Raw genomic sequence first — 27411 nt, 5'->3', positions numbered from 1 at the left:
GAAGTTTCGTAGGCTTTGTTCTAACGCACGTCAGCAGCATGCACTTCCGGCGGCTCGTAGCAATGCCAGTTCAAAGCTCGCGCCTATCTGCTCCGGCAAGCTGATTGGAGGCGCAGAGGGAGATGGCACACCGACATGGCTGTATTTCCGGCTTCAAAAACATGACATCGGGACCTCTCCTATTTCGTTTCTTTCCTCCATGTCCCAAAGCAACATTGAGTTTATGAGACTCCGTTGTGGATGGCTCCGGATTAATTTCGGTCACAAGGGGTTCGCTAACGTGCGCACGCAGCAGATACGGTATGAAAGTACGGGACTGTTCGCAAAGAAATCCTCGCCTTAAAAATCTTCTTTTTCCCGCGCAGTGCGCGGCTACAAGACTGCACTGTGATGTTTTCACACATCCGCGAAGGGACGCCGAATAGAGCGCAGAACGAAGAATTACACCTAGAGCCATTCAAAGGAAAGTTCTGTCCCTGCAATGCGTAAGATTTCCATTTCCTCTTAAGAGTGAAAGAGACGCCAACCTCAACAGTGCAGGGCTAATGATTAGGAAGAACCACAGATCAGAATGATAAGGCACCAGCCGTGGTTGAGCAGTGGCTATGGCATCCACCTTGCTGAACACCAGTTATCACCACCCGTGGCGACCACATTAATTACCCAACGCTCACCGGTAGCGTAATAAGCGCCGGCCGCCACGCAGTCAGTTTCGTGTTCCATCGCTGAGCATTGTAGACTGAGTTACGTAGCTTTTCTGTTTCTCTGTTTTTCTGTAGTTTCGCTAGCATTTTCTGTTCACGACTTTTTCGTCATTTTACAGGGAAAAAAGTATATTGCACGGCTTACTCTCTTATGTTAGTAACTTTTACTCTCCTCGTGCTTGCAGCTTTCCTGGTGTACGAAAGAGTCAAATGCTGCGTTGCCGTTGTAACACTAGCCTAAAAGTACAGATAAGGACGTTATATGGAACGTGTGACAAGACACCCAGCAGCATTCTGCGACACACCTCTCGAGTGTCCACTTCACGAGATTGTACAGCCATCCTCCGAGTGGTATGACTTGACCGAACAGCGGCTGTAGTTGCTTTCATAAATTAAGACGCATAGGCTCGTGCATACGAAATCTATCTGCCTACATTGTGAAGCTGCACACAAATATTATTGAGGATAGTAAAGAGACGAAAAAATCTAATTTCGCGGGGACCATTTATGTTAAAATCAAGAAAATTTTTGTCTTTCAACTTAAACAGTCTTCTTTTTTACAAATAAAAAAAAAGTTTTCTTTTCTTGAAATATTTTTTTTTTGTAATAGAAATATCAATTTGCTCTTCTTGCTTGGTTTCGTTCTCTCTTTTTTTTCGCTTTATCTTTATAGTGTATTGTTGAAATAAAGAATTTGACTACATCTCGTCTGGTCGGGAACTAGATTCATATTAGATGCATTATTCATATTAAATTTATTATGTTGGTCGGCGTTCTGCTTTTTTCTGTATAGTACTTCTTTGTGGCATTTGTTTATTCATGCTACCACTAAGAGGCAGTGTGTGCGCGGCCCTGGCTCCAGGCGGGGCCCCACAGACATGGCTTTCTTCGTGACTTGCACACAACTGCCACTTTGTGTGTCGTTTACGTCGTAGAAGCAACGTACCCCTTCCCTCGCTCTTTCGTTTTATTCACAGCTGCTATGACGTGTATCAGCGCATCAATTTTGCCACCAGTGTAGGTCACCTGCAATGTCGCATAGGCAGGTCATAGGACTCGCCTTGTGTCGCTTCTCGTATGCGCTTGATTGTTATGTCGATTTTGCTTTCCAGAGGTCCCCGGCCTCGACTGGGACGGCGTGCACGCCCGCCCATTCATCTCTCTAATGCGATGAGTAAACAAACACTGTTAGTGCATGCTTCCAATATTAATGGGAAGCCTGCCCGGCGGAATGAGTTTGCGAGAGGACGCCGGGCAGGAACCAATTTCGCTCGCAACCGCAAAGTTATCCAACTCTGTTCTCCGACGCCCACCCCTTTCTTTGATCGTGCAAGGTCCATCGTTGTTTTCTCTGTTGGAAGCGTTATTTTCTACGTGGGTTGTATTTTGTACGTGTTGTGTGTGCGTGTGCGAGACGAATTTGTCGTCGTGCAGCTAAACGTATCACTTTCGGGGACGGAAAGAAATGACGCGAACATGCCAATCTCCCGAGGCAACGGCTTGCCCTCTCTCGGTAGTCATCCCCATTTCCCCATTTTCCCCTTTGCTGCCTCATTATTTGTGTCCTTCCTTTCCTTTTCTTGGAACTGCACAGCGCCGTTAAGGTGGGCCTCTGGAGACAGTTCCAATTGCCGTGTAAACTCGCGTACAAGCCTTCTGGCGGTACCGCATCAATATTCCAGTTCCTCTTCCTTTATTCCCGAATTTGTTCTTAGCATTACCATTTGTCGGTACCCCAGTAGCTGCGCGGTGCTGTGGATGTGACTTCGTAGCGATAGGTAGAACTTTGTTATAATTTGACTCACACGCTGTTCTTTTTTTCTTTTCTTCCCCACTTCGCAGCAACGGCGTCACCCGCCGTTCCTCTCCTCCCGCGGCACCGTCTCCCGAAGGGGCCGCTGCGGTCGTCGTCGCCGGCGATGAAGGCGCCCCCAACGGCGGCGAAGGTGGCTGCGGCATCGCGCAACCCGCCGACGCCGCGATGGCGGCTGCTGCCCCACGCCGCATCGCTGCCGCCGCCACCGAGTTGCAGCCTCCGCAGCCAACGTCAGCGGCCGCCACACCGTCGGAAGAGTCGGCGCCCGCCTGGTGAGTGCGCTTCGCCGCGCGGCGACCTTTCGCGGCGTGTGTGCCATGCGGGTGAGCCTCCCGCTTCTTGGAGTAGTCGGGAAAAGGGGAGGTTGATCGACAGCGGCGGCCCGCCTCCCGGGTGAAAGCCGCGACGAGGGACACGGAAACAGCCCCGCTTTTTGAGGTTTTAGGAATCCGTGAAGTTCGGGGAGAATGACGGTGGCTGCGTCCTCGGAGAGCGAGTGCAGGCATCGTGTGTGCGCTAGTCGGTTCGGCATGCCGTCAAAACGCGTTGACAGAATGGCTCGAAGAAAATGGCCCGAGCAACCTCATGTCGAGTGACCGAGCGACGGCGCGACGTGGCGCGGGATCAACACTCGCTGAGCTAAGCGGTGACGTGCGCGAGTGTTGCTTCGCTCGGCGCTGGAGGTGCCGAACGCCGTTGTCGTCGTCGTCATCCGGGCTGCCTTGCGCTTGCACGCCTGGTCGCTGCGCGGCTCTACGCATAGCAAGCATTGTGGGTACGACGGCTGCCGTGCCATGCACCCGTCGCCTCCATCGAACGCATCCCGCCTGGCGTCGCGGTGGCTCCCTGCGAGCCTGCGCGGGGCGCTTCGCTGCACCGCGCCAGTGCGGCCGGCGGACGGGCGCAAAACATTGCGCGCTACAACATATTCTTGATGAGAGAACGCAGGAGTTGGTTTCTCGCTCGACGGCGGGTACTACTTTGTGTACACGTCACACGCAGTGATTGAGCAAATAACTGCTTCAGATATCAGTGTCGCGAGCAATAAAGCAGCAAGTGTTGGCCAGCGCGCGCGGATCTCGTCTCAGCGTGGCATGCCACCAGGTTACTGCTGTCGTTGTCGCGTGCGGAAAGGCAGAAACGTTGTTCGTGCAGCGCTCGTTCAGGCGGCCCCAGTTAACGGGACGACGGAGGGTCGATTACGACGGTGAGCTGGCTCGTTGCGCTCGAGCAGCGGAAGAATTCATTTGGCGAACGTTCTCACAGAGCCCGCGGGGAACGGCCGCCCGCGCACGCTGAAGTATAACGTCGCACAAAGTGCCCTACGTCCTGACCAGCAGCGACAGGCCAACTTCTAACCGAGATCGGCGTTCGCGAGGCGGAAGTTCTGTGCCCGGCGCTCGATCATTTCCCATTTTTCTTTTCTGCTTTTTCTTCTTTGTGTGTGTGTGTGTGTGTGTGTGTGTGTGTGTGTGTGTGTGTGTGTGTGTGTGTGTGTGTGTGTGTGTGTGTGTGTGTGTGTGTGTGTGTGTGTGTGTGTGTGTGTGTGTGTGTGTGTGTGTGTGTGTGTGTGTTTTCTTGCGAGTCGTAACAGCAGTGCGCTACCATCACGCGGCTAAAAACGAAATGACCAGCCAAGCGGTTGATGCCTTCCCACGTGCGATGCATCCTTCTTGATTCCTCAATCCATGTCATTGCCCTGCTGGAAGTACAGTGCGAGGAGGCGTTTGGTTCTTTATGGTCCCGGGTCGTGTCGTGCGGCCTTTATAGCGGCGAAAACGGTCTCCCCTCCTCTCCCACCCTTTCCTCCGGGAAATGTAGTCCGCGTCCTTGAGCACCGAGGATTTGAGTGAGCGAAGCGCGGTAGCTGCTTGTTGTCAGTGAATTGCCAACAGCGTGGCGCAGGCAGCCTTTAAAAAAAATGGAAAAGAACGCTTTGGCGGGGAAGATCTACGACTGACACCGTTGTTCAAACGTGGGCGCTGGACGGTGTGGCTGGGCCGCTATTGCATAGATTGTCGAAGCCGCAGGAAAAAAAGGAAAGGGTAAACGCTGAGCAACGTCCCAAACCTCCTTATTGAGCGCATCGCCATCTTGGCACCCATCCAGATACGGCTAGCAGTCACAAGAGAGCAGCTCTCTGCCAGCGCTTGGAAGGCTTCAATCAATTCGGACGACAATCTGAGGAAAGCTTCTCCGGTGCGGATCCGCACGCGTCTCCGAAGGAAACTGAATATATGGCCCGTTATTCGAGATTCTGTCTTATCTTTTTTCATCATCTTCCTCTTTAGCGCTATGAAGTCTGCTGAATGGCTTCGTATTGCTTTCTTTAATAATGCGTGTGCTTTGTTCTCAATGTTTTAGGAAGGAGATCGTAGAAATGTGCCTCATAATGTCTAAATCGGCAGGATCACCGAAGCTTGTCACATTCGCAAACGTCTTGCTCGTGTTGCATGTTTGGTATATTTACAAGGACAATTTATTGCCGCGTGTCGTTGTCGAAGGCCCTGTTTATAGTACTATGAGGAACGTCATTGTTAACTTTACTCATCATGCTTTTTAACCTAATCATCTGTACAGGTCTAATTCCACGATACTTTTTTTATTTGGATCCATTTGCTAGTACCTATCGGCGCCCAGCAAGATGAAGGGGACAAAAATTTGTAAAGGAATATGTGAATGAAGCTTGAGAACCGCGCAACGAGTGATGGAGCGAAAAATGACAGGCGTTACGTTGGGAAAGAGGAAGACAGCGGTTTGGATTAGGGAGCAAAATAGTGTAGCCGATATTTTAGTTGACGTAAAGCGGAAGAAATGAACTTGGGCAAACCGCGTAATGCGTAAGGCAGAAAACCGATGGCCTACTAGAGTTACGAAACGGGTGCCAAAGGGAAGGGAAGCGCAGTCGAGGACGACAAGGTTCTTCGTTCTCGCATAAAACCCGATAATTCCCGGTTTTTGCGCCCGCGAACAAGCTTTATGAAAACCGGGGTTACACACAATTCCTCCTCGAATTCTGCCGTTTCGTAAAGGATAATAAATGCAGATGTTACGAAATTAATTAATGCTACCCACCTTGTGTGAGGAAGTGTCCCAGATATGATATTATTAATAGTATATATACATATACACGCCTTGTCTCAAGCGCCAAATAGGCATATATATATATATATATATATATATATATATATATATATATATATATATATATATATATATATATATATATATATATATATTCAGGGCCTACCGGCCCTGAGTGAAAGAAAGCTTATTTCCTTTTTAGTAGCTGCGTTTACGTAAATGCGACAATCGCGCATAGCGTCGCATTTGTCGAATGTCGCATTCTTGTATATAAACGGCGGTAATGCGCTAGGAAGCGAACACAGCACTTACGTTGTTCGGCATTGAGAAAACGTTTACCCAACTATATGTTACGTTCAGAAAGGGTGCCAGATTCGGCTAATTAGCACTCCATTAATTTGTTGCACGAGCGTACAGCGGGAACCAGTAAAAGAGGACGACAACCGACAGGAACGAAAGGCCCGACAGCTCTGGATAGACACAGAAATACTCAATATGCAGATGATAACGTCCGTCAGAAAGGGGCTGTAAGCTAAAGAAAAGCATCAAAGCTCTTTCAAAGCATGTCTTTATGCACTACTATTTGTACATTATTTTTCGTGTTAAAAAAAAAGATACACTACAGAGAACAATGTAAAGGGATCGCCAAACACGTGTCTATTGTTTTTGTCCATGTAATTTTTTGTACATATAAGTTCATCACATTATTTCCGAGGCGCTCTTTTTGTCATTACATGTATACTTGTGAGTGATCTGTCTTGTTTAAATAGGGCATTTCTGCACTAAAGGTGGCCAGTGCCTGTTTTAATAGTTTGTGAAAGATACCACAAAATTCCCGAAGTTTCGGCTGCTAGAAAAAAAAGTAAAAAAGAGAAAACAATTTCTCCCCGGTTTTCCTCTTTGAAACCGATTTCTACCCACGGAACTAAACAAAAGAAAAGCAAACGAAGGACCCTAAATATATAGGCAGTGTAATGAAATTAAGATATTGCCAGTCGTAGGATGGTGGCAGTGGCGCAAAACATGTTGCTGGAGGTCGCTGGGAGAAGCTTTCGTCCTGCAGTGAACATAAAATAGGACGTTGATGATTCGAAGGCAAAATGTTCATCTTTCTTCTGATTAGCAAGTGGTGCGTATACGTAGGTGACATTTATTGTAGGCTAGAAATATGAAATCGCGGAGTGCGTGTCGTTAGAAGGAAGATGTTACGCTCACCTCTTTGCGCCGTTCTGTGTGCAAATGTCACCTTCGGAAAACTCTTGGTTACACCGCATGGCAAGCTCGAAAACGCAGTCTTCATCCAGACCAGTCTCTTCATGAGTGGAACGGAAGCGCGATCTTTCTATAGTCATAGCGGTCCAGCTTGTGTGTTGTGTTCAAATCGGTGAAGCGCGTTCACCTGCAGTGTGGCAACGGCAGTGCGAAAGACGACGACGGCCCTGGCGATGTCGTCGGTTACGAATTCCGGAGACACAGGCCTTATTCTTCGAGCGATAAGCGAAACGGTTCATTCGCCAGAATCGTTACAATCTAGCCATATAACTGTCTGTTCTTGTTATTAGAAGGAAGAGGCTTAGAAAGAATGAAGTTCCAAATGAGTGAATGAAATCGTTGGCGAAACGCGGTGCAGGTCACTCGTCAGGCGCCAATATTTGTTGTCGCACTCTTACGCTCTTCAATCGCGTCTGCGTGAAGGGTTTTATCAAATAAACTATAACGCCTCTTGACAATTCGTAGACGTGTTGGGCCCTTTACAAACCTGGAACTCCGCAGCCGGACGCTCCCTACAGTTTCTGACATGCGCAGCCCGATTCTCCCCAGGCATCCCCTGTCGTCTGCTCCGGTACTCTACGCCAACGAGGTCCTCCAGTCTTCAGCGGCAGCGACGACCATGACGTGGAGGATTGGCTCTCGTCATACGACCGCGTGAGTGCGCGTAACAAATGGGATGACACAGCTAACGTCATCTTCTATCTTTCTGGAGTCGCTAATCTCTGGTTCCGAAACCTTGAATCCAACCTTACCATCTGGACAGCATTTATGAATTGTTTCAAAGAAGTCTTCGGTCGCCCTGCTGTGCGCAAGCTTCGCGCAGAACAACGCTTGCGTGGTCGCGCTCAGCAAAAGGATGAAAACTTCACCAGCTACATAGAAGACGTAGTTCACCTTTGCCGGCGCATTAATCCCGCTATGCCCGACGCTGAAAAGGTAAAGAATGCCATGAAGGGCATAGAGGATGACGCCTTCCAAATGCTCTTGGCGAAAAATCCTCAAACGGTTGACGAAGTCATTACCCTGTGCCAGAGCTACGATGAGCTCCGCAAACAACGCCTTACTACGCGCCGAACTGTCGCGCCAGACGACACGGTTTCGGCCCTAACCCACAGTTCCAGTGCTGCTCCCGCCCACTCTCCGTTCCACGACCAAATCAAACAATTCGTTCGCGAAGAAGTCGCGCGCCAACTGTCACTGCTGCCTGCTACCCAGTCGTCTGAGTAGTCTTTGACCCTGGAACTTCGACGGGTCATACATGAACAAGTCAGCGATGCACTACCTCTCGCTAATCAGCCACCTTCAGCGCTGGTTCCACTCACGTGCGCTGCCGTCGTGAACCCCTTGAGCCGCCTTCGGATAAGCGCCGCCGAGGGCGAGAAATCGTGCACGTTCAGCGGCTCAAGCCGTACTTCGATCCACGTGTGCTATCCTGTCCGTAGGTCGCCGAGACGGCTCTTCTTGTCCTGAAGAACGAGCAACAGGCACTGCTCCGAGAAGGACGACGACGAGTTGTTCGAAGCCTTGTGCCTGTGTTGCCTAAGCTGTGTGACCTCTCGCTTCAGTGCTCTACTCTCTCTGAGGGATTCATCAGTTAAACTATAACGCCTCTTGACAATATGTATATATAATATCACGACCTCCTTGAGGCATATTATTGTACAATGTCGTTCGTTGTATGCGCCACTGTGTTTCACACTGCCTTTAGCGCCCCACTGTCATTGCTAGGCATGAAAAATTAACGTGTCTTCGCAAGTAAGGTGCACACCGATGAGGCCGTCTGCGCGCCCCGTTGCGCCAGTACTATGCATTCTTGTCTGGCACTAGAACACGGAAGCGCGGACAGTGGAGGGTGGAAGCGCCTTCTTAGCAGGGCGTTCACCGAGAGACGATCAAACGATTAACCCTTGTCTCCCATGGCAACGGAGCGTCCGGTCAGTCGCACAAGGTGCTGTTATGGTACCTGGTCGTGCGCCCATATAAATGTTGAGCTCATTGTCGCATTAAACGGTCACAGAGACATCAAAATTTAAGATTTTGCGTCTGCTTCAAGTAACAGAAGTATGTGATTGATTTTGCTGGTTGTATTCAATTAATTATCCCGCCAGTCTTTTTGTGAGCCCTTCGGAAGCCCGAAATACGATTATGCAAGAGTTAACTTCTTAAAAACGCACACGTGTCTTAGGGGATGCTTGCACTGCGTTATACATGTCTCAACATTACTCATAAAGGTACACTCCCAGGAAGAGCAAAGAATGTTTTTTTCAAAACGCAGTCTAAACAATACAAAGCGTTCGCAGAAACATGGAGACTTCAGTTGATCGACAGCCGGGTTCCCTCGTTCACCCACTGCGAGTTTGTTTTTTAAAACACAGTCGTGGCGCATTTTGTAGCCCTACACATTATCTTCGATTACTGCATATGTATTGTTATACTTCTGCCTTAAATTTGCCTGTATTTAAGAGCAGACTTCGAGATCGCTATCAGTGACGGACGGGTGACCGCTCTCGCACTGCTGCCACAGCCGCCGAGCACTTCTGACGTCCCCGGTGTGCATGAGCGCGTGCTGTATCTGTTGTTTAATTCTGTTATGACACCTCTTGATTTAAGTCCAATGCAGAACGAAAGCCTCTCCCCCGATAGTATCCAGTTAACTGCATCGGCTGAACCCATCTACGCCTGCGAATTTCCTAATCTTATCACCCCGCCATATCATACGACGAAACTCAGAGCTATGCAATTGCTGAAAAAGAGGGAAACATAAGCGTTTGTTCCCTGAAGCACCCGCTCCGCGGTCGACGGGAGGTTCAGCGATAAACGGACACGTTTCGCTAAAAACGCGCCACTTACAAGCGCTACTTGAAATACTGAGCACGCGAGCAGGTTTGAGCCTGGGCGGCGTTTATCAGCTGCTACAGAAGCTGCTTGCTGGCCCGCTGGGTCGCGTGTTGAAACGGCGTCTTTGTGCGGTTCATCTCTGGACACTATACACACAACATTGAGCGGAAGATTCGCTGCTGACACAGGCGCGGCACGTTACAAGGAAAGCGGCAGTTCGCGCCAACGGCGGCATTTTTCTTTCTTTGTCGGAAATCTCTACGTTCACGTCGAACGGGCGAAGATGTCTTCGTGTGCCGGTTGTAAGGTGCCCGGGCAGCATGCGTCCAGAGCTGACTTCGCCTTGACTTCTTGCCGCGCTGATGCTGCCGTGTGATATACGGACACTGGTCTTCTTCATTGGTACCGACTATCGTGTACAGCTTTGTGCCTTCCTAATGGTGCGTCTGTATTGGAGTAGCAGGAATCTCCATACTGCTGACATTGTCTTCGTGAGGTAAGGTGAAATAATCCGACCTACGATTCAGGAAAATCTTGGTGCTTCGATAGCGAACTTGCATGGGCACTTGCGGCAGCGGCTCAATATCAATGCCCTGCTGCTGGGCGCGAGGTCGACGGTTCGATTCCTGGCGACGGCGGCTTTACGATGCAGTCCGAGCGCAAAAAATGCAGAATGCGTACGTTTAATAACAGAATACAGATAATCAAAATTAATCCGGAGCACCCGATCAAGGTGTTCTCCACCACAGCGCTGACGTTTGAATACCAAACGAAAGTAAACTTAGTTTCATACTGTAATTAATGGATAAATTTCAGGGTAATTTAACGCAAGGAATCAAAACAGAAGGAACACACCCCGGTCCGTATCTTATCTTTTTTTTTTTCGTACGATGTTTTTGACCACCTGTTCTCGCAGAACCTCGCCTGAGATCAGCTACGAGAGGCTGTCTGCTTACTGCATAACAACATGCCCTGTTACACACCGGCTCCATTGCCAGTCGCAGTTTACTGCCGTTTCTGCGTGGTAGTGACGGCGCAGCTAAAGTTATTTGGCCCTGTCGAAAGTTGCCGCTGTGTATCGAGAGTACTGCGCTACAAGGAGATCAAGTTAAACTTGTGAGGGCAGTCTTTGCTAGATGGTTTTGTATAGTCTCTTCAGTGCACCTTTTTTTATTAAGTGCTTTATTTGTGGTTTACTTGTATTTGCAACACGGACGATATCTTCAAAGAGCTGGCCACGAAAGAGCGTCTAGCTACTCCGCTGCTACGCGATTACGTATATCTGCCTTTTGCATACAGTTCCTTCGCTGCAGTTAACATCGTAACTGTGTACAGCGCACGAGCTTCAGCATAGCGCGACCTGTGCCGAAAGACGAAGCCGCAAGCAGCAGTGCTGCAGCGGTGACATTTTTCTGACGTTAACCGAAGTGGGCGGAAATTGTATTGCATTCACTAACCGTATTTCGCTCATCTGCTGACGCTAATTAGCAGGCATCCTCAGGATCGCCACGAACGCTTTCTTTTTTTTTTTTTTTTCGAGAAAAAAATTCACACCACGAGAGTGTTTCTGTAGGTGAGCACAATCTCCCAGGAATTACGCCACCGGTGCTGCTGTTCCTGGGTTCCTCTTAAACTATTCCCGTATGCGTTTTCTCTAGTAAGGCTGCAATTTACTGAAGCTCTCTGCACCCTTGGCTAATGTGGTGATACTCCGGACGCTGCGCACGGCCGCTGAAACGTTCTGAATGAATTCTAAGGAATTTCGAATGATACATCAGCAGCGACAACGCCGCGAACCTTGGAACACAGCGGAGCTGTAAGAGATGCCGTTGTGGAGGGCTCCGGTTTAATTTTTAGCGCCTATGCTTTGCCTTTCACTGTGCACCGAAATACGCAGTTATAACCTCACAAGCGCTCTGTATTACGCTCTCGACGGAATTCGGTCACAGCGACCGGGATTCGAACCTGCGAGCCTATAGTGTCTCAACAGCACAACGCCGCAGTTACTGCGTTACCGCGGTGGTGATACAAATGCACTGATCTTGCGCACGCATCGAAAATAAGGCACGCTATCAATACGCCTGCGAGCACTAACGTGCTCATTGCCTTTGTGGGCAAGATAAGCGGCCATGGTTACTTTCGTTGTTTTTTTCTTCTTTTTCTTTTCATCAGCGCTTCATGTGTCTGTTTCGTCTCACTTATGTGCTTCCAAAAGTGTCGTTGCATTGACAGTGCGAAACTTGTCCATATCTGTGGCGTTTGTGAAAACCTTGTAGCACGCCTGTGTCCGCTGTTGAATGTGAAGTGTGCGCCGACCTGTTAATGTATATCTTGTGTCAGTTGACGCACAGCACGGTAACTTGCGTGTCATCCCAAAGTTTGGTCATGTATGGGGAAAAGGTATGAGACGATGTTCGTTCTATTTGGAGAAACATGCATGAGAAAGGCGTAGAAAGGTAAAAAGGGTATATAAATTACCGTAAGACGGGTTGCGATAGGGTGGCCCAGGGCTTGGTGGCAGTCAAATTGTGCACACAGAGAGAGCGTAGAATAGATGTAATGGGGAAGAGAGGAAAGGGGGGATTAAGATGGATGAGAAAAGTAAAAAATGGTAACAAAGGTTGAGACAGCCGTCAAACGGGCTGTGATAGGCGCATTGGCCATGGTGTAACAGCAAGCGATGGGTGAGCAGGGTGATGGGGCGCACATGTGGAAAGGGGCGAGTGGAAGAGAGGCTAGACAGGGCATCTACGCGCTTACTCGATGCTTGCGTGCTGCATCATCGTAGCCCCACGCCGGTGGCCGAGGCGTCGGACCGGCTGCGTCCAAGGCCCGCAGCCGCGCCGTCCTCCACGACACCAGCGGTTAACGCAGTGGCAGCCACGGCGGTGGCGTCGGCCGAGCCGGACGCCGCGTCTAACGCCGAATCGACCGGCCAGCGGACACGCCGCCGTAAGAAGTGAGTTGACTTGCTCTGGACGATGCCGCGACGCCAACTGCTTGCCGAAACCACCCTAGATACCCGCACGGGATCCGCTAATCTTGCTATTACCCAAGCAGTGCAGCCAGAACTATTCCGAGTATTTTCGCTTCTTTGCGCACATTTCTAATCGCTCATAGCTGATAGCGCAATACTGCCACTGACAGGTTCAAGAAATCAACATGACTTTCTTGCCCGACAAATCGCAGTGTTCAGTGAGATATTTTACAGCTTCGCAAATTAACATTTTTTACGCATGTCGTGAAGTAATGTTTATATAGTATAAATCCTGATACTATAGTACCAATATTTAAAACATGATTCCAGAACGTGCTACGATATAGCGCGTTGCATGGGCGCACAGGGAGTGTTTCACGGCATTCAGTGTGCTACGCGTTCTGCATGAAACTTTAGCCCTTGCATGCCCGTGCTAGCCCCCAGGTGATAGCGCTTATTCTTGTGTAGCTTGTGTAGTTTGTGTCGGCTATGTCATTAGCATTCGTCAGTGTTGCGTACATTTTGTGCGACGTGCTCGTCTCTCTTGCGTCGTGTGCTTTCTGTTGATCAACATTGCTAGTCGTACCGTGTTTGTCCAGCACTTCCTTTCTTTTTCATTTCAAATTATCGAGAGCACGCCGCGGTTGTCATTCAGGCATTTCTCTAAATGAAGCACGAAAATTCTCCTTTAACTTCTCGTCCGTCGATTCAAAAGTGCGTCGAGCTCAACCACTAGTCGACAAAGCTATGATGAAAAGCCAGCTTATTGACATCGTAAGGCAAAGTGGACGCAAACGCGCACTAATCTGTGCAAACGCCTATGTCTCTTTGGTATATTGCATCGTTGTTTTTTGGAGCACTAGCATAGCGCAATTTGTTGCCGCCATAGGGAGGCGCCATATACGCAGGCAGCCCCGCAGGAGCGCGAATTGATGTGTTGGATTCGACATCACTGTATGCTGGAGCTGTTTATTTAAGGGCCGCTACTGCGGTTGCATATGCAATGTCAGTTCGCGTTATTATTCTCGTGCATTTTCTCTTATCGAGATCGTCAGGTCCTTATTTTGCGTCCTATTCGCGCAAATAAAGTATTATAGCAGAAGGCTAACGACATTCTTTTAGGCTTGCATTTGAGCTGTTCCTTGGATAGAACGAGATTCCTTATATATATTTTTTTCGTTGTTTTTTGTTGTTTCTTTGTGATTACCGCTGCGACTGTTTTGTCCTAGCTAGAAAGGCACGACATCGCCACAGTGTAATACGTCGACTATACACTAGGCGTTATCTTAGATTCGTGTCATCATCTTAATATAGGGACACTGAAGAGTAAAGTTCAGTTCATTTGGATTGATGAAACTACATAGCTAAAATATAAGAAATCTTCATTTTGGCACGCCACTGGAAGCCAGAAAGGGTGCAAAAGCGAAATACAGGTGGCGACGTCAGGAACAGAAAGGAATATTAGTTAACGCTACGTTTGTAAATTGCATTTCTGTAATGCCGTAAGTGTCACGGTTGCCTCGAGTGGAGACTTAAGTCAGAAAATTTGTAAGAACGGGACTAGTCCACGTCACGCTTCGGGAGAGCTTCACATAGCGCCCGCGGTGGATGCACCGCCGCGCTAGCGCAAGTACAAGGTGAACTGGAGCAGACGACGAGCGGACGCCACAGGCGTTCTGTACGTACGCTCGTCATTGCGCAAGGGTTGACTGCCTGTATCGGCGTGTGAATATTGCCGAGACAACGTGCAAATCGCCTCCCTATTTATGTGCAGTGTTCAGAAACATAAACGCGAACAATTTTGAAAGAACTACAACGCCTTGTTTCATTTACAGGTTAAACTGCGTTCGCAACAGCGGCTTAATTCATAATTCAAATTGTACACCTGGACTACTCCGGTGTTAGGAACCGACTACACAGGAAGTTCATGTCACACTTTTATGTAAATGTGCGTAAAAAAATTCAGCGCTTATCCACTCTGTGAAGAAGGATGACCAGCGAAGCTGTATATGTGGGCGCCTTAACGGCGAACTGCACCTCCGCCGCGGGTCGGCCCGGCCAACGTTTGGCCCGGCATTGCGCTATCTTCGGGATTTTTTTTTTTTTTCTACACGCGCACGCGATAGTGGAGAAAGTAGCTTTTAACAGCTTCGTTGTAAAAATCCTGCGTTTCAAACTAACAAAGCTAACCAACTGATTACTAAACTAGTAATTACCATATTGCTAGACATACTACTAATTATTAATTACATGTTATTACGAAAGTATTACGGATTATTACTAAACTAATTACCAACGAACTACTGTTTATTTTACTAACAAATCTAACCAGCTGGTTAGCTAGCCAGCCACATAGGTAATTACTAAACTAATTCGAACTAATAACCAACCTAACTTAGTAACTATAGTCTAACAACTACGAGTACATGAACTAAGCTTAATAAGTAACGTAACAAATTACAGTAAGAAAACAAACTCAACCACTAAACTAATCACATAATAACTAAGTAATCTACATACCAACTAAATAAATAAGGTAACTAACAAAACTAATTAGCTAATCAAATGAATAAAGCTAACCTACTGGTTAACTAATTTCTCTAACTGAAATAACAACTATTCGCTTATAGCCTACCTAACTACAATAACTAAGCAAAATTAATTAACTTACCAACTAACGACTAATACACTGAACTAGCTAACCAAATATGGCTTATCCAATTAACTGGACAAAGTGCAAATAGAGACAGTTGAACGAAATAGTTAGTGCAAGGAAGGCTACTAGGGGGATAGGGGGCGACGTCGGTCATAAAATGTTGCCGTGCACAATTTAAACACAAGCGCATCGCACATTAAATTATTTTGTTAAAAGTTACCATTGCATGATCACTTTACAAACAAGCTGAAATAATAGTGGGAGAGGCCTTTCCAAATGAAAGATTTGCATGATTGCGCCGCCCGGTCATCTGGTGCGGCAGATTGTTCACCTTCTACTGAGGCCGGTGCATCTGGTGCCGCTTTCTGGCCCTATATGAAACTTTCAGGGAAGTTTCATGGCCAGATTAAAAGTATCAAAGGCCTCTGCTATTATAGTAGTGACGCCAACCTGCCGCTACCGTCAATGACGCCATGGATTTTGACAGCGCCTTCTCGAGAATGCGTGGCTAAATGCTTGTCAATAAATATTTACTGCATTCTTACTAAAGCCTCAATATGGGAAGTTTGAAAACCTTTTATGCACAAGAACTGCCCAGATACGGAATCCATTTTGCAATCTGTGACGGCACGTTGGCGTGCCGGCATTTTGAACGAGAAATTTAATGGCGGATGTGCTTAAGTATGCTTTACCGCAATACAGAAGCGGGGTGTGGTGAAGAAGTTTGCAATTGTGTACTGCGGTGAAGCAGAGTGACAGAACCTAATAGTTGATTCACCATAAAAAAAAAGAAGTGTACCGCGCAGTGCGCCATGAAAACGTGTATTGCAGTAAAGCATACTAACAGTCGCAAGACCGAACCACCGTTCAGTGAAACATATTAAAAGTGGGAAAGAGCGAATTTGGCATGTCAGACTAGATCATTCTATTCAAAAATTCACCCTTTCCATTTATCTGCGCATGCCTTAGACAGGCACGACTCACTGTGGCTAGAAGACAAATTTTGCCTGCATCTACCTGAACATTTGTCCTTTTTCTTTCTTGTTGTTTTTTCTCCGTTACGCTCTGCTGCTCCGTGTATGATAGAAAAAATGCCACTATTTATCCTAGGAGCGCAATCACAGTTTCTCAGTGCACATTCGTGTTCAGGTAAAGCAGTTCTTTGCGTGGTAATGATATCGATGCAACACTTGCACACTTATCACCTGCCTTAATGATCCTTTTGGCCTATATTATTAATCGAACCCATTTGTCATGGCTTCTGGCAACCACAGCAATTTCCGTGGTGGGCGTTGTATGTGGGAAAAACAGAGCAGTGCTTGAATGACAGGCTGAGGCAACGTAATAACAAAGTTAAAATGAGGAGGGAGGGCCATCTGGCAATTCATTGTAGAAATTGCAAATGCAAGCCAGACTTTAACGCCTGTGCTGTGGTTGCCAGAAGCCATGACAAATGGGTTCGATTAATAATATAGGCCAAAAGGATCATTGAGACAGGTGATCAGTATGTAAGTGTTGTATCAATATTATTATCATGTAAAGAACTGCTTTGCCTGAACGCGAATGCGCACTTAGAAACTGTGATTGCGCTCCTAGTATAAATAGTGGCGTTTTTTTCTTATTAAACATTGTTGGAAGCGGTGCACTGTGTGTGTGTGTTCCTTCTTCATCCACCGTCGTCGTCGCGCCTTCACTTCAGATCATGCTTAACCAACATGCCCAACTATCCGTCCTAAAGTTGTAAATGAGGGATCCAAAAGAACTTTGATTGTTCTGCAATCATATATATTCCTCTATAATTCTTCCAGGGCTAATTCAAAAAACGCTACTAGAAATCTTTAGTTTATACTTTCGCTTGTTTACTTGTTCTTGGCAGAGTTCTTCCTGCGCTTCTGTCATGCACAACTCCATTTGATGTGGTTTCTTGTTCACCAAGTAAAGGAGAGGTGTATCTCACAGGCGTACCTGTGAGGTACACCTAATTTCAATTTTCTTTTGCGGGTTTACACGTCTTTATGGCGAATGGTGCGCATTATTCACATTTGTACTAGTAGAGATAACTCCCCCCCTCCTCATTTGCATAGAAAGAGTTACCTTGGATTGAGCCCCCCCTCCCCTGAAAAAAAAAATCCTGATACGAACAATCTGGCAGCCTGCGAAGCCGTTGTTTAACGAACCATGGGGATTAAGTCGGTGATAAACACCGGGGCCACATGTTTCAGCTTCACTGGTTAACCATCTGTATGAGCCAGAGAGAAACTGCTGCGCGTGTGCTTGGCTGCGACGGAGAGCAACGATGTCAATTACTGGCGCAGCTAATCCAACACCACCTAGGTAGCAGAAGGCCTTTTCATTCCGATCCATGACATCATGTTACCTGGCTCGACTACCATAGATTCTAATGGGGATGCTCCCAAGTAGGGAGCAGTGATTTTGACGTCGCCGCTTTCATTGTGCCAGCCTTCTTGATGGAAATTTTGGGTCAAGTAGTGTGACGTCATGGATTGGAGTAAACAGGCCTTGTGCTATCTAGGTGGCATTGGCTAATCGTGCACACATCTTTCTGTCTCTTTTCTTTCTGCACATGCGCATGGGGTTTTCGGAGTACAGGCAACAGGCAGACGGATGAAAGAATCGGCTAGCCATATACAGCTTCGCTGTGAAAGTGAACCATCATCAGCTGTGGCACGCTTCCACAAAATGACGCTCACTTCATCACCTCCAGGCATTAGCTTCCACCAGTTTGCCAAGTCTTAACGAAACTATCGCTTATTTATTTCTTCTGTGGATGGGGGAAACTCAACGAATTCAGATTCCTCCGGGAGTCTCTGCCATGAGTATTGGTTGCGCTTGCAAATTACCATTGCCTGGCATGAAAAAAGCCTGAGTGCCTATCTTGTGCAGGAGGAAGCCTGAGGGCTCACCAACTCTCCAGGTGTCACTGCATAGCAGCCGGAATGAAGCTGTCAGGTGGGTTTGGGTTTCGAGCTGTGCTGCTGCAGGGTGCTCTGGCAAGCCTGTAACAGGGCAGTTGCATTGTTCCATTGCTCCTGTAAATTAGTACTCGCAAATTACTATGTTTTCATCCATGCAATCCCCAATGAAAAGAATAATTTTGCCTATAGCTGCGGTCTCACGAAAATACGTTCAGCACTGCTGTGAAGTCGCACCTGAAGCTACATATAATTCTTCTCTATATTCCTGTGAAACCACACTTGGCTTAAACAAATAACAGTGAAAAATGTACTTCTATTCCTTTGTGCAACAGTAGTGCAGAATTTTTTATTCACATTTTATTGTTGTCAAATGTCTTGCACAAAGATTGATAGAAGGGATAAAGAAGCAACACATCCTATCTGATACTATGCTAAAATGTATCACTGAAAATGATCATTGCAACCTATAATACATATGCAGGTAACCTTGAAATGACCAGTTAGTTTTTTAATGTGTAAGCCAGCTTAGGGCATGTTTTTTGGGAGTAAGCTTATCCCCAAGGCCTTGTGATGTTGCGATAGTAGGATATTGAAAATGCCACTGGGAGCCATTTGTCTTGGCGCAAGCATTGATATATGTCTCCAATGCAACTGGAAACTTCATTATTCCAAGGCACTTGGTTTTAATATGAAAATCATGGCAGGGTCTCTTCAGCCATAAGTCTGTTTCATCTAAGTGTTTGGAAACAAATTTTTGGCACACCTTGAGATGTTTTCTGCACATCATCTTTTTGTAAATAAAAGCAACTGGGATGCGTAAAGTGTGACAGAAAAGCATGCATGACGGTACTATCAGTTGGCATCGGCTATTGCACTACGCTTGTGGTTCATGTGCATCCTACTGTGCTCGCAGGCATGAACTCTGATTACAGATATAGAGACTAATAGAAAGCACCACGAGAACAGCTGTAGCCCTTGTCCTTACCTGTACACACTGCAGGTGCCCATCACCATCAAGCCCAAGCCAAAGCCCACAGCTGGGTGCTCGGTCTCCATGTTTCGATGGGGATCGCACAGCGACCTCAGCTGCAGTGCTATCACTTGATGCTTCTTCAGAGAATGCGGCTGCAGTGGGTGACAGCCAAGGATCTCTGGATCGAGCATCAGACTCATCTCGTTCTTCCCAGGTAACAACTTATTCTGCACTTTCGTTAAACATGAATTCCATAGAAATCCACTAGAGGCGTGTCCATGAAAGGAAAGTTGCCATTCATGTGGAAGTCAGAGTTGTCTGTCAATTCGCCCTTTCCCTGCCACCTGCCAGCCTCTTGGTTGACTGAGCTAGTAAAGTGCCCAAGAAAGGTGATAGCATTAGGTTTGATTTTTGGGTGTGGACAAATTCAACAATAGGAGTTCGTTCATGAGGAACATGTGTAGGTTCCTGTTGTAGTTTTGTGCTGCTTTTAGGAGGATGCCCACCTGCCCTTTCATTAGGGTTACTTTATGAACTCTTGTGAAGAAGGTGTGTGTTAAAGCAGCCTCCTTGTTTTATTGTCCTGAAATTTGGTACAAGAGTGGCGATGACAAGCCATTGGTGTTTTCTGTGGTGTTTGGCATACACTCTGCCATGCCACTTTGAAGCTGTAAGCCAAACATAACATGTACAGAACAGCCGTACAGTATTGCAAAACAGCATGCCTTCATGCTGTACCTGGCTGCTGCTTTATCTCAGTGCCCACTCAGATTTACTTTCTAAAATATGTGTGAAATTCAAAAAATCTGTTCCCTGCACAAAAATACCTTCATCTTCATTGCTGTTTAACTTACCGTAATTAGGGGAGTGTGCGAATATTTTGCATGTGCCTGGTGTCAACATTTCTGACTTTCTGGATGGAATCTGCCAGGTGCACTTTTGCTTTGTGATTTATTTCCTTAGCTTTAGAGCACATCTTGCTAAACCGCCTTTTGCTGTATTCCTTGGCACCTCTCACTCGTTCAGTGCATTTCTTCAATTGAGGGCAACCCTTTTGCTGCGCGCTCAGTCTGTAGGGATCAAAGGGCACCCAAGTTATCATTTTGTAGCAGAAGTAGCACAGCCAGGGAAAGAAGCATGTGGACTGTGATTTCCACAATAGCATTAGGAGCAGCAAGTTAGACTAGGTGGTGCAGATGCATAGTGTGACCTTGACATGTGCACCAATATGTTTGCATGCTGAAGTTTTGGGCGCACGTGTCAATAGTAAGTCAGAGACGGACTGTGATACTACTTCTAAGTATTCTTTTTTTGCTACCTCCGTAATTCACAAACTTTTGTTCCAGGCTATATATGAGGGCCACATACAACTGACCTGCCAACTCATGCCTGGTATGCATGTTATGCAGCCACTGGCACCACCCTCTCTTCTTGGCTGCCCATCGGAGATGGGGATTTCGCCACGGCCCAGTCCTGAAGGGACACGCGAGCCCTTAACCCGAAGCCTTGAGAAATCTACAGACAGCAAAGGAAGTAACAAGATGCTTGAGAAGAAAAAGAAGACATCATCCTGGTACAATGTAAGTTGAGGTTCTCCTCATCTAGATTGAGTTTTCTTAAAATGGTCAAGTCTACAGTTGCACATGTTCGTGACCTTACTTTCATTGCTTGATGATGGCGGCAACTGTTGACGACATGAATGAAATGAAACAATAGTACATGTTGGGCAGTGACCTCTATTGGCGTTACTTTTGGCTGGCTCTGCAGATGCTGAATCCAACGTACAAGTCGCGCAGTGAAGACTTCAAGCGGCTCTTTAAGGACTTGCCTGAGACAGAACGACTCATTGTTGGTATGCTCCGCCTGCTTACACAGGACCATGTGCATCTACCCTAACTTTATGGCAATGCAATTAAACATTTAGTTATCTCTCAGCTTGGCACTCATCAGCTTTCTTTTTTTATTGCAATGATGTATGCACAATTTTCAGCAGATGTAATACAAAAGGGATAATGGAAGAATGTTATGAAGTGCACCAGTCATGACTGGAGAAAACCAATGTCATCATTTAATATCCTTCATTGACAAAATTAAAGCAAACCACTGTGACAAGTCATGAACATGCAGCACAATCTAATTTTTCTGTTATTTGAATTTGTTCATTCAGTTTTTTTATTTGCTGCTAATCCAGTTTTCCTTTCTTCCTTTGCAATTGTTATGCGAAAACAGCTTTGTGTCATGCAATCGACCTTTTCAAAAGAAACAATGAAGCCAGTAACAAGAGCCTGGTTTTTTGCAGACTACTCATGCGCCCTGCAGAGGGACATCCTTGTGCATGGGCGCCTTTATGTGACACAGAACTTCATCTGCTTCTACGCCAACATCTTCCGCTGGGAGACCAATGTGAGTCGTTAGCTGTCTCCAGCCTTGCATGCAAGCTAGGCATGGGTGGCAGCCTTTTATGTGCAGGGTCTTCCACTGTTATGGGTGTGCTCTGATTAGTTTTATAGCACTATTAGCTGGCTTCATTGTGGCATCAGGGCGCAGAGATGATTAGTCTGTCATCAAAAGTAGTCTGCTTAACTTGTCATATCTGCTATTTCTTTCAAATGAAAAAGAGAAGATAAATTTACACTGGCTTGAAATGTAAAACTTTGGAGGATGCTTAAGCTTCACCTTTAAGGGTGGAACACGATATGCATAGCATTCCAATATCCCTGACTGCTTCTCACGCTTCCTGGCAACTGCAGCTTATGTAACTGTAATGTTTACCGGGAATACTGGCGATGAACGCTATGCACGAAGGCAAGCTTTCTGGCAAAAACACGGCCTCCTGTGTGGGCTAATCTTCTGTTATTGTTTCATACTTTTAATATTTCAGTCTGAGAAGATTTAACGTAGAAGGCATGCACTGTCGGTGTTTTGTCTCATGGCGTCTGTGGGTTGTCATTCTCAAAATTCCGAGCAATAACTTTGTAAAAAACATAAGACAGGGCATGAGCAATTTTAGTGATAAAAGAACTGTAGTGTCATACAAAATATACGTATATGGCAATTTTTACTCACAGGATGCCCGGCACTGACGGCAGATGCCGACACTAGATTTTATGCGACACAGGGCTGTTAATGCTATTTCATTATTACTGTGGTCCCCCTTACAGTGAGAATAATCCTGTACACACAGACATGTGAACAGAAGTGCAAGCTGACGGGGGAGGAGGGGGATAGTTTAAGGAGGCCCAGTGAAGAAGGCAAGGATTTGTCTCGTGACGTCTGGCTTGCTATACAACACGTTGTTCACTGTGATAGAAAGGTGACATTGATAAAGTTAAGGGCACCGAACATTGAATGTGAGTTTCCTACTCATTTCTGATTAAATAATCTCGAACAGCTCCACTTGAGGCACTTTTACAACACTGCAATGAGTTTCAACAAGACACTTCAACAAAGCTTCTACAAGGCACTCCCTCACCAGAACAGGAATTTGCCTACCTGCTGCAGTATTAGGCCACTCCCTCCCAAATGACTCATTCGACTAACCAATGGCCCTCAGTCCCCTGCAGCTGCGGAGCACCTGACCAAAGCAACTGTCAGATCTGTAACACAGCGGAGGGTACTAAGAATCTTTGGACCCAGACAGGTCGCCAATGGAAACTGACCCTTGAAACGTTTAACACCTGAACCCTCTCAAGTGAAGCAAGCCTAGCAGGACTCTTTGAGGAACTACCAGCATTGTTTGGAATATCATTGGCCTTAGTGAGGTTAGAAGAACTGGTGAGGCTTATACAGTGCTGACAAATGGCCATGTCCTCTGCTACAGAGGACTACCATGTAAGAAGCAGTTCGGAGTGGGATTCCTAATCCATAAGGACATAACGGGCAACATTGATGAATTCTACAGCATTAATGAGAGGGTAGCAGTAGTCGTAAGAAAGCTAAATAGGAGGTATAGAATAAAGGTAGTACAAAGCTTTGCTCCAACCTACAGTCATGATGATGAAGAAATAGAACAGTTTTATGAAGATGTTGAATTAGGGATGCGAAAAGTGCAAGCTCAGTATACTGTAGTCATGGGCGAATTCAATGCAAAAGTGAGGAAAAAGCAGGCTGGTGAACAAGTAATTCGCAACTATGGCATGGATTCTAGGAACACTCAAGGAAAGATTTTGGAAGAATTCGTGGAAAGGAATAAGCTGCAAATAATGAACACCTTCTTCAGAAAGCATTGCAACAAAAAGGGGACCTGGAAAAGCCCTAATGGTGAAACAAGAAATGAAATTGATTTCATACTTTCTGCTGATCCCAGCATAGTGCGGGATGTAGAAGTGTTAGGATTCACCTCAATTCAAAGACAAAAAGAGTTAAATTGGTCAAGAAGAAACAGGCCAACTTAGATGCAGTAAGGGTAAAAGCAGACCAATTCAGGTTGGCACTGGCAAACAAATATGCAGCCTTAGAACAGAGAGATGAATATGACACAAAGTCAATAAATGGAACCGTAACCAGGCTGGCTTCAGAAGCAGCAATTGAAGTGGGAGGTAAGGCACCAAGACAACCAATAGGTAAGCTCTCCCAAGTAACAAATGACCTAATAAGGAAACGACAGAGAATGAAAGTGTTCAACTCAAGAGATCAATCAGATAGAATTTGTGGAACTGTCAAAACTGATCAACAAGGAGAAAATAAGAGACATTCAAAATTATAATGTGAGAAAGACTGAGGAAGCACTAAAAAATGGACGCAGCCTGAAAACGGGGAGAAGAAAACTAGGCATTGGACAAACCAAGATGTATGCCCTGAAAGATAGGCAGGGTAATATTGTTACGTAGGAAGACACCGACGAAAAGCTATTTACAAGTATATTTACAAGGCTACAAGGCAATACGCTGCGCTTGGCCAAGAGGCAACAGCCCGCGCTAGCTTCTAATCGTCGTCGTCGTCTTCACACTGCTCGCCTTTCGTGATCGCACATACTGTGCCGTAGCACTACCCCCGGCGGCAAAAGCGCCGTCCCGGAGCGACTAAAGATCGGACTCGGAAGCAGTGTAGTAGGCCTTGAGCCTACTGACGTGTACGACATCACTAGATGCCAGAGGAGTGGACGAGGTGGAACCCACAGGAGCAATTTCGTAAGTCACAGGCGTCACCTGGCGCAGCACGCGGTAGGGCCCTGTGTATCGCGAAAGGAGCTTCTCTGAAAGTCCGACGTGACGAGTGGGCGACCACAGGAGCACGAGCGCACCAGGCGAAAACTGTACGTCACGATGGCGGGTGTTGTACTGGCACTGCTGAGTGGTTTGTGAGGCCGTCAGTCGAGCACGGGCAAGCTGGCGTGCATGGTCGGCGAGGGCGATGGCGTCGCGCGCATACGCGCTTGTTGAGACCGAAGCAGGAGGAAGTGCCGTGTCTAAGGGCAAGGTAGGTTCGCGACCGTACAGTAGATAAAAGGGAGAAAATCCAGCGGTGTCGTGCCGGGAAGAATTGTACGCAAATGTTACGTAAGGAAGGGCAATGTCCCAGTCGTGGTGGTCCTTGGAAACGTACTTGGCCAGCATATCGGTAAGAGTACGGTTTAACCGCTCTGTCAGGCCATTGGTTTGAGGATGGTATGAGGTAGTCAGTTTGTGTTGAATGGAGCAGGAACGCACAATGTCAGCGATAGTTTCGACCACGGTCAGTAAGGAGCTGTCGTGGGGCGCCATGAAGCAAGATAATGTCACGCAAGAGAAAGTCCGCGACGTCAGTGGCGCAACTGGTAGGGAGAGCCCGAGTGATAGCGTATCGGGTGGCGTAATCAGTCGCGACGGCTACCCATTTGTTCCCAGAGGATGACGTGGGAAAGGGACCGAGCAGGTCTAATCCAACACGAAAGAACGGTTCCACAGGGATGGTGATCGGCTGGAGATGACCGGCAGGTAGCACCTGAGGTGTTTTCCGACACTGGCAGGGATCACAGGCAACAACATAGCGTCGAACGGAGCGAGCGAGACCAGGCCAATAAAAGCGGCGGCGGACGCGGTCGTACGTGCGGGTTACCCCAAGATGTCCTGCTGTGGGTGCATATCATCAGCAATCTCTAAGATATAGTAAAAGCAGCACAAGAATTCTATACTGACCTATACAGTACCCAAAGCAGGCACGATACGTCCATTCGAAGCAGTAATGAACAGGTTCCAGAGGCTCCTTCTATAACTAGCGATGAAGTTAGAAGGGCCTTGCAAGACATGAAATGGGGAAAAGCAACAGGAGAAGGACTACCAGTCGATTTAATCAAAGATGGAGCAGACATAATGCTTGAAATTTCAGAAGCATGGGAAGACAGAGAAACAAGCTTAGAAAGCTGAACAAAACGCAGTAGAAGAAAGGCAGAGAGCTGATCAAAAGGAAGCTGCAGAAAGAAAGGAATGAGAGGAGCAGAGAGCTTTTGAACTAAAGCTAAAGGGACTAGACTTGCAGTGGGATCTGGCCAGGCAATCGGCAAATAACATCTCAATAAATTAAAGGCATTCAGGTGAAGCAGGAGTAAAGGGATCGCATGCCGTCATACAAGGTAAATAATGACATGGGATTGTTTCTCATTACTTTTGAACGAACCTGCGAGAAAAACTGGTTGGCACTAGAGTTGGCCACAGGTTCAGACCGTTCTTCCTGGCAAAGCAACTGAAATAATTGCAAGGCTAACGAGAGACAATGCAGATGACTATCGGGAAGTAAAAGGTGCTTTGCTAAGGAAATATCGGCTCTTAGCAGAGGCTTTCTGGCGTCATTTTCGTGAGGCAGCTAGAAAACCGCGCGGGTCTTTTCATGATTTCACTTATAAGTTGAAAGTCAATTTAATTGAGCAGCTAAAAGGGGAAGATGTGTTCGGTTGTCACGACAAAGTTGTTGATTTAATCTGCATGGAGCAATTCTGTGGGTCCTTGAACGAAAAGATGCGCCTATGGATTCAAAACAGGTCAGAAAAAAAAGGGTTTGAATGAGCTGCAGTGCTAGCAGGTGAATTTGCTGCACGTCGCAAATCCGAGAAAACACACGTCAGGCTGTTCACTAAATTCAGCAAAGAGGAAAACACGCACCCCTTTCACAAAAAGAAAGCTGAAGGTGGGACAAAAGATGTGCAGACCAATAATTCAGGACAGAATAACACCGCAGTGAAAGATGAAAGAAAAACAGGAAAAGTGTTTAAGGCTAGAAAACTAGTTGATTGTTTCAGTGGCCAGGAGACTGGACACCTTGCAATCTGCTGTCAGAAGCCTAGAATTGTTTTTTCTTTCTTGAAAGGTGACGATGGCAACTTGGCCCTCTTAGAACCCTACCTTTGCGACCTAGTAGTGAATGGAATGTCGTGTAAGGTACTTAGGGACTCAGCTGCATCAGTGGGCATTGTCCACACTGCGTATGTGAAACCTGAGGATGTCTCTTAATGACCCGCCATGGTTGCTTAGTGGCTATGGTGTTGGGCTGCCAAGCACGAGGTCGTGGGATCGAATTCCAACCACAGCAGCCGCATTTCAATGGGGGCGAAATACAAAAACACCTGTGGTACTTAGATTTAGGTGCACGTTAAAAAACCCCAGGTAGTCCAAATTTCTGGAGTCCCCCACTGTGGCGTGCCTCATATTCAGATCGTGATTTTGGCACCATGTAAAACCACATGGTAAAACCACCATGGTAAAGCCCCATAGTTTAATTTTTTTTTGTCTGTTAATGGAGCTCTGATATGTGACAGGTGGTGATCCGGTGCAAAGACGTGACCAGCATGACCAAGGAGAAGACTGCCCGTGTGATCCCCAATGCAGTCCAGGTATGCACGGACCATGAAAGGCACTTCTTCACATCATTTGGCGCGCGGGACAAGACATACCTCATGCTGTTCCGCATCTGGCAGAATGCACTCATGGAGCAGGTAAGCTGCGTATGCACTAATTCCTGCACTCTGATATCAGCCCCCTTGAGGACTGTGCCCCAAAGGCATTTGCTGAATGTCTGAAGTGTGGAAGTGGTTGGGCCAGTTCTGTTACGATGTGAAGTGTTGGTGCAGGGGCAGTCATGTTCCACCAAGATGGCCTTCATATAATGCATTCCACAGCAACTGTTGTGCTGGACATTCTGTATCACTCAATCAGTTAACATGTCATGGTCTCAAACATCATGC

General features: G+C 46.9%; 1 protein-coding gene across 6 annotated transcripts in view; it reads left to right on the top strand.

The window, feature by feature from the left end:
- Positions 1-27411, top strand: part of LOC142582373 (protein Aster-B-like) — a 141466-nt gene that overhangs the window by 92517 nt on the left and 21538 nt on the right. For 4 of the 6 annotated variants that reach the window (XM_075692021.1, XM_075692020.1, XM_075692019.1 and 1 more), the window contains exons 2-9: positions 2547-2792; positions 12503-12673; positions 18252-18317; positions 19284-19470; positions 20603-20836; positions 21024-21108; positions 21556-21659; positions 26986-27162. In XM_075692021.1, the coding sequence (XP_075548136.1) occupies positions 2547-2792; positions 12503-12673; positions 18252-18317; positions 19284-19470; positions 20603-20836; positions 21024-21108; positions 21556-21659; positions 26986-27162 (1270 nt within the window). The remainder of the gene's footprint in view (positions 1-2546; positions 2793-12502; positions 12674-18251; positions 18318-19283; positions 19471-20602; positions 20837-21023; positions 21109-21555; positions 21660-26985; positions 27163-27411) is intronic. The other 2 variants (XM_075692017.1, XM_075692018.1) reach the window with 2 other exon arrangements.

The sequence above is a fragment of the Dermacentor variabilis genome, chromosome 5, assembly GCF_050947875.1.
Source record: "Dermacentor variabilis isolate Ectoservices chromosome 5, ASM5094787v1, whole genome shotgun sequence".
Classification (NCBI taxonomy): domain Eukaryota; kingdom Metazoa; phylum Arthropoda; class Arachnida; order Ixodida; family Ixodidae; genus Dermacentor; species Dermacentor variabilis.
This window is presented reverse-complemented; position numbering and strand designations above follow the sequence as displayed.